Genomic DNA, 8,304 nt, shown 5'->3' on the forward strand with positions numbered 1-8,304 from the left:
TCAGTGTGGAAATATTCAAAAATATTTCAGCGCTTAAATAAATTAAAATATGGACGCTACAACTAATAATATCTGGAGAAAGAAACGGGGACATCCCGAGACGGCGAGACCTGTGTTTGCTAGTAGTAGGCGGTGACGGCCATTGTTTGTACATTGGGTATTAATTCTGCATACAGTTTTGAGTTTATTTTTGCGCGAGGAATGAACACAGTCAGATACGTATTTATCGAAGCCAAGAAACGTCAACGGTCAATTTCATCACCTAATGATACAGCAGCGATCATAATGCACAGAAGACAATAAAATAGTATAACTGTATTATACCGATTTCAGGCAGACATATTTAAAAGGATAGAGATTTCATGTTGAACCTGTATAATTTCTATAGTGCCATTTTGTAGATCACGAAACACCATTGAAAAATTACTTAACAATCGTTAGAATTCCCAGCGGCTATTTGAAAAATGGTAACTTCGCAAAGAGTCCGGTGGCTGCTTCCTTCACGTAGTTGACACCGTTTTCCACTTGCTTCATAACTGCAATTATAAAATACAGGTTTTTATTAACCGGAGAATTGTAAACATTGCCCATGATGCCGGCATGTAAATTAATTACGAATCTAAGTATAGTAAGTCGGCAGACTGTAGATAACTTTACGGATGGACAGTAAACATGCGTTGTTCTAATATGAGCACTCTGTTCAGTATGTTCTTTGTAAAATTTCTTTAAGAATCTATGCTGCCTTGTCTACATACGTCAGTTAAGCAGTGTTAAAAAAATCATATAATTGCATGCAAAATTAGAAACTCTGGACGCGTGTACTCCGTTATTTGTCATATGGATATGCACAAAAGGACACATCATTTTTCGATACTTTGCTGTCACTAATTCGAACTGGAAAAGTTTTCTAAACGCAGTCATACCTTGTAAATAATGCACTCGTACTGTTGATAATAATAAGCTGATAATAATAATTTATGTTCGGCCTGCGAATCTTACGTGGTAAGTCCTCGTCTGCCATGGCCGCTTGCTGGGCCAGTAGAGCTTGGTCGGCTTTTGGTTTATTGAGGCGACCTTCCATGCCCGGCATTGCGGCAGGTTCCGGCTCAACGATGATCTCCTTCTTTTTTATTCCGTACTGCATTTACAAGAATTCAGTGTCAGATTTTATATAATGATCCAACCGTAAAAGAATACTAGTTATAATATGACAATTAATAAGGTAACGATAAAAGCATAATTTAGCGGCATCATGTATAAAAATTAGGTCCATAGATTATAAACATAACAGAGAAATATTCAGCTCACTGACCTTATCGCGGATACCTTGCCGCATTCCTTCCCGCTGTTCCTCCATCTTGCGGTGCTTCTCTTTGCGCGCAAACTCGGCCTCCTCGCGCATTTTCATCAGTTCAGCTTCCTCCTCAGCCGTGGCCCCGCCCTCTTCCTTTTTCTCCCCGTCCCCTTCTCCCGTCAGTTTTTTCACTTCACCCATCTTACTGGAAAGCATTTGTTTGGCCATAAACTCCATTTTGGCGGTGTAAGAGTGAAACGATTTCGGAGAAAAAAATCCCGTGCGTGTGCTTCTACAACAAAAACGTTGTATCCCAATGCCGGTAAAAAAAGGAAAACGTGACCGGTGTTCAGTAGTCACGAAATACTATTTGCATAGACTTCCTTTTTTTGTCGCATGCACTTCTGCCTATTTGAACGGAAACATGTATGTACAGTTCACTTTTATACGCTTTTCAGGTTGCGTGATTATTAAATTATTGGTGATTGCTTTGCAAGTAACAAAGCTCGGGAAAGAGCCAGAACGAAATGATGTCATGACAATTTAAAGCGTATCAGCTGATCCAATGCATGTACACCATCAAGTTTTATTGGCGACTGCATTTTACAGCTGGAAAGGATAAAGCATATATCTTTTTCAAGAAACCGTTTCTTAATTCCAATCATCATTTTTTGTAAACTTTGTTTTATTATATCACAGTAAATTTATTTTATAATAAATACGTGCACCATTGTCAACGTATGAATAAGTTTTTTTAATTGCACTTTCACTGTGCTGACGTTCATGATCATGCATGCCAACATCCGGTTGTGATTCATGGATGCATTTGATTGAACAATTACCGCAACGGCTATACATGATATAAATAATTCACCGGGATCCATTGTGATAAACGTGTTGATAATCCCGTTCTAATTGTAACCGTGTGGATTCGCATTTCATTTTAATCCCGTGGAAACTGGGAGACGGCGCTGTTACGGATTGCTGTTATTGATTATTGCCACATGACTCCTAACTGCTTTTTAACACATTGTACCCTGAAAACGGAACGACTGTCGAGCGCACATTACACAGTACAGAGTACACAGTAGCGGTCCGCTCAATCTTTTCTGCCGTTTTTCGACAGCATAGCGCCCAGCCAAATATAGCCATATACTGTACTCGGCTGAAGCACTTTTTAGCATTATGCAAATCCGTCAATATTCAGCCAATATGCATCCATTATTCACAGACTTATTCAGCTGAATAAGTGCTGCTGACAAAGAATAGCCGGCCAGTTTAGGTATACGGGTATCGTTTACGGATGCAGCGTAAATAATCCGCTATTCGCATGTACGTCCAATGTGATTGGGGATACAAAAGTTCCATAATTTAGCGCAATTTTAACAACTGTAAAACATTCATTTCTGCCAGTAATACCGCCCATGCATATGTGCTTTTTCATGTCGTATTGACAAGAGCTTAGAAAAAATTAAAGGTTTGTAAAACGTAGAACTGTACCATACAACACTGAGAATTCTGATAATTTGTGCCTGGGTAAAAAGCGTCGCAACGAATGCAATACAGCTTATTTTCCTGCACATTTTAAGCGGTTTGCAGTTCCTCTGTGCGGGAGATGTTCATGCGTTTGAAAAAACACAATTTTTTTAATTAAAAATATTCAGAAACATTTTCGGCTACGTAATTCAACTAATATATGGCTTTTTTCACTGGTGAAAATTATTTCTGCCAGTCGGGCGCTCAAGAAATGATTGTTGGTGCCTAAACTGTTGCTTACCTTGTGTTCAAGAAGAGAATGTAAATTCCCAAGTACGTGACCTTTACACGAAGCAGGCAGGGAGTCCAGTTGAAGAAGGGTAGGTGAATATATTTGCTAGTAAAAACGATTAATATCCGGGCATTACTCTTCGGATTCGGGCTGGGAGAGCGCTGCGACAACAGCGTGCCTATCCGGGAACAAGAGCATTAAAGTCCCCAGCACTTGATGCGGCGCGCGTTGGCCAACAGCGGACTCCTGTTTGCTGCGGATAATCGATACATACTTGCTGCAGTGGTAGCGCAATGGAAAGCGCGGATGTTTTCACTATACTGCAGCAAATTGCATTCAGTTTGCTGGATGCTGTGTGGGAGTATAAGGGAATAAAATGCCAGTGATGACCGGGTGGGGTAGTGACATAAACGGCAGTTACCAATATCTGTAGTATATGACACCAGTTTTAATTTTTTTGTCGGCTTAAGAGTAATAGTAATAATACAGTCCTATAGTAATTTAAATGTACGACTGTACGTACGTCGTAATGCTGCTTGTGTTGCTGTAATGCTTATTGTGTTTGTTTAAGTAATTTTTGTTAACTCGGTGCCTGACTTACCAGCCAGGATTTGCAAGAAAATGTTGTCATATAATAAAAGATTTAAAACATTTCTACGTGTTTATAAAAAAATAAAATACCGCCTTTTCTTTTGTCGCATCACGAGCAGGTCAGTTATTTATCTGATTACATTTTTATTATTTACGTACTTTTTTTAATTTTGTAACGGCTGCGATGCGAAGAGATTTGTTCATAAACCCATGCAGTATTTATACGGAATTGAATATCTGGAAATTTTTAGTACTCTTGGATTTGTGTTAGTGGTCAAGTTATCACTGAAAAAGTACTATTGGACATTTCCGCCGTCTGCGTATTGATCGGCTGCTGATCAGGCGTAATAAGAAGAATCGCAGCACTTCCGTTTAGTCAACATTATGCTCTGCATATCGATCCCTATTTGTGTATTCCCAGGGATGGCGCACTTTTCTCTGAAGACACACGTACGCTTGCTACGTGTGCATGGAGAACATCGACAAGATTCGTTTTCTTAAAGCGACTAATACCAACCGGCTTAGTCGCGCTTTACTCTGAACAAAACCGCTTCTCCATGAGCTGGTAAATCCTTAGACACATACGATACGTACAGATGTACATTACTATAATTATGTACTGCACTGGCGATGTGTTACAAAATACAGTAAACAATATTATGTATTACAAAATAATGGTTTTCCATGTAGAATACTGTACATACCAGTGTGTGAAAACATGTACAATACACTCTGTATACAGTAAGTACTTAACTATTTTGCTACCGTATATAATTACTATCAAATTTAAGTCTTTATATAATAAATTCGACTGCTACATTACCACGCCACGCAATTTGCAGCCCGGGAAGAATTATTCTACGATTATTCAGAAACACGGTCTAGTAAAGTCCAATAAAAATTTATCGTATTGTACGAAAACAGGTACCTACAGCTTTTGTCATGCTACTTTATTTTATTAAAAATATACTTTATTTTATTAAAAATAATATCAATCAAACAGGGCTCACATTGCTCGGCAGTTCTGTATACTCATACGCAAGCAGCAGAGGGGCTTTAATAGCACACTGCTATCTGTATAATCGTCAAACAAATAAAACAAAACGAACAAACTATAAGAGGTAAATTGTTTTAAAAGTGGTTAGCCTTTGTAACGTTAAAAAATTTGCGAAGATTAACATGGTACCATGGAATGCAGTGTCCAGATCGGCATACGCAATAAAGAATGTTGAGAAATCTAGCACGTGATTTCCCGAGGAGCTCATGTCATAACAAAATCAAGAGCAATCAGGATTGGTACTAGGGTAAAAATTGTTGCAGATGCAGCAAGGAAATGTTCTGCACAGAGTGGCAGTGGGAATAGAATCCGCTGGTCCAAAGTACGTTTCGCATTGATTCTTACATGCTTGTTCGACAATGTTATTGCCGACTGATAGGGAGTTACCCGATGAGATATATATGACCAAGTCGGTGCAGATATCCGTCGCGCCGGGCAATTTCCATTTGGTGGTCAGCGATGAGGGTGCAAGCGTAGTGGCCGCTGCGGTTGTCGTGGTGACCTTTGTTGTGGTCGTTGTCGATGTCATCGGCGCTCTCGTTGTCGTAATCGCCGCCAGGGTCATCCTGGCTTCGCTCACACAGACGCAGATACTCAGTGCAATAATCACAGCATACATCCATATCATGGAAACCATTTTCCACTTGCTTGAGTTATTCAAATTATGATTAATTTTCTATTCTCCACCGGGAAACAATGTAAAAGCAAACAGAGTTCGCAGTCCTATTAAACCAGAAGTATCGAAACACGACTTGGTTGGGTTTTTTAAAGGTTAATCGGTGGTTTTTATAAATTATACGAAAGCGGTACAGAAATTTCGAAAAGACCACTGCCTAAATCAACATCCGATTTATAATGTTACATAAAATTATTTTCCAGTTGTATAATGTTCTCCACCTTAGGCGGCTGTATTACGTTGCTTCCGGTCTATTAAGACATGAAACAGTAAAATCGACAATGCAAACAGGCTACCTGCAGTTCCGCATTTGCATACGTTCAGTCAAGAGTGAATATGTATTCAGATGTGATGCCACAAACTGGTAGTCGCACATGTAAAACTCATAGCCATATAGATATTAGACTTGTCGCTACATGCACAATTCTCGAGAATGCCTCACCATAATACATACCGCTAGCGATGCTTATGTAAAGATTCCATTCTTTTAGAATAATCGGCTCGATTTACGAAAGTCGGTTTAAGGAGAATTTATGCCGTGTTTATATATCAAAAATAGGATTTACAAAATTCTACAGCTGTAATAAGAAGGGTCGCAGGATCGCAGGGCGGAAGTTGAGCAACATTAGCTGCTGTAACAAAAAAAAAGAACATTATCCAAGCTTTTTCGTTGCCACATGGGACTTATATGGCGGGCTAGTTGGTGATCTTTCTAACTTACTGCCACCTCTTAGAGTAGTCCTCATCTTTCGTGTCCAAGATAGCCACTGGACACCTTGGCGGTCTATTACTCGTAATGATCGCATGCTGCTAATTTGTTGTTTTCACAATACAATATGTATCGGGAAACGCCACTGGATTATGAATAGAGACCAAAACTTGTCAGCGGTTAATAATTGCTATTATTCTCGACAAGCCAAAATGTGTAATGGGGCCCGGGCAAATATTAATGTTGCATTCTTTTATTAATTTTGTGACTGGGTATTTTATGTAACGCAAAGATCTTGGAGACCACAGCCAAATATGATTGATAAAAACTATATAACTGAAACAAGTATTGTATTTGTCTGTTTTGTTCTTAAAGGTCTATTCCTGGTAATCATTAATTTGCTTGTTTGTCGCAATTCGGCCGGATATTAATAGTGTTTCACAGTTCAGTAAGTTAATTCATATTATCACCTCACTGTTCCTATGCTATTAATCTATAACCAGAAAGAAATTTTTCAAAAGTTGTTTGTGAACTCCGATTCACAGTAATACTGTATTCGAACCTTATTGTAAGTCCACAGATATATAAAATTTTAGGTATCTGTATTATGTACCTCTGACAACAATTTTTGCTAACTTTTCATTTTACCTTTATTAATATGTTCACAAATTCTTAGTTGTACCGCACAAACGTATCGGCAGCTGCATAAAGCTACAAAGACATGACAATTGACAAGAGATTGTTGCAAGCTGTATGAGAGGCGAAGTACGAAAAACAGGCACCAAAGTGTCGTAAAAACAGTGAAATGTGCAACAAAAAGAGCGCACATTAACTATTACACGGGAAGCGCTGATAAAGCTACAAAGTGAGATAAACGAAAAAGAAAAAAGGCCTGACAAGGTCACAAAGCTATAAAGGTCACCAAACGCTACTTTACTAGCAAGAAGCGAAAGAAGTACAAACGCAGCAAGGTCTGGATGGGCACAGGCTAGGCGGAATGGGTAATGCTCCGAGATAAATTGTGCACTGGTTTTTGCAAATATCGAGCATCAGATCAGTGGACCCGAGTGCCATACTGGTGCCGGGCACGATGATTACATTGGCGCAGATATTTGTACCGGGAATATTCCAGGGAGCAATTGGTGGCAGGGTTGGTAGTGGCGTCGTAGGGGTCGGTTTCGTCGTCGTTGTCGGGGTGGTGGTTCTTGTTGTCGTCGACGGGGCGGGTGTTGTCGTGGTGCGTGCCGGTGTCGGTGCGCCGGGCGGGGGCAAGGTGGGAGCGGTGCCGCGGGCCACGGTGGGGTTAATTATGGTGGCCGTGCCGGGGGGTACAACACCTCGACCTGCATTTACCGACTGCAACCACAGACTAACAACTAACAAAACATATGCCAGAAAGGTGAATCTTTCCGTGGTGCGTGACATTCCGATGCTGGTCAGTTGTCGGTGTGCCATGATGGACATGCAGTTGATACTTTATAACAGAAACAATACTAGCGTGTACTTATTATAGATACACATTCCAGTTTACTGACAACGCAAAACCAGTGATTTGGATATGTAATACCACGAAACGGCCTGGCTTTTTAAATAATCAAGTTTTGTTTGTTTTAATTTGCATAGCACATACATGCGATTACGTAAGTACATGTTGTTCATTTTGGCGCGATAAAAGGTGGAAATTTTCCAGAATGCCGCCTCACTTCAATAAAATATACTGCAAGCAAACAAGCAGTTATGGCCCTTTGTTCACGTGCTGACATTATGCATGTACGTAAGTACTGTTTGTCGCCTAACTTTTATGGATAATTACAGTACATTTTAAAAGTGGCCATAATACGCTGGTTTCTGCAGTTTTGTTCCGTATTAAATTTTATATTACCCAGTAATCGTAGTGACGTCGAAGTTTATAATGAAGCCAACGCCTCATGTTTTCGGAATAATACGAGAATAAGTGCCGCACAAAACGTTTCCAGGGCTGAATTTTATTATTTTGCATCCACGGTTTGCACACATTTTGCGAAATAAAGATATTTATATCGAAACTGGATGTGAGCAGAACCAAAAGGTAAAAGTATACGAAGTACAACGTTGTTCTACCGGTACCGTCACTTCTGCCTTACAGTTGTTAGAGTACCTGAATGTTTCGCAAACATTCCTGTTTAGAATACGAGCTATTTCATTGTCCGCACACTTTTGCTATTAATAG

General features: G+C 39.7%; 1 protein-coding gene across 1 annotated transcript; it reads right to left on the minus strand.

Moving 5' to 3' along the window:
• Positions 1 to 171: 171 nt before the first annotated feature.
• Positions 172 to 3,329, minus strand: LOC129585250 (complexin-like). The gene is made up of 4 exons (XM_055477869.1): positions 3,072 to 3,329; positions 1,313 to 1,586; positions 1,000 to 1,138; positions 172 to 536 (listed from the first exon to the last, which is right to left on the minus strand). Exons 2-4 carry the CDS (start codon positions 1,529 to 1,531, stop codon positions 454 to 456), a joined length of 441 nt encoding a protein of 146 aa, XP_055333844.1. The 5' UTR covers positions 1,532 to 1,586; positions 3,072 to 3,329; the 3' UTR covers positions 172 to 453.
• Between the last annotated feature and the right edge of the window lie 4,975 nt (positions 3,330 to 8,304).

This window comes from Paramacrobiotus metropolitanus, unplaced genomic scaffold, assembly GCF_019649055.1.
Source record: "Paramacrobiotus metropolitanus isolate TYO unplaced genomic scaffold, Prichtersi_v1.0 Parri_scaffold0000016, whole genome shotgun sequence".
Taxonomy (NCBI): Eukaryota; Metazoa; Tardigrada; class Eutardigrada; order Parachela; family Macrobiotidae; genus Paramacrobiotus; species Paramacrobiotus metropolitanus.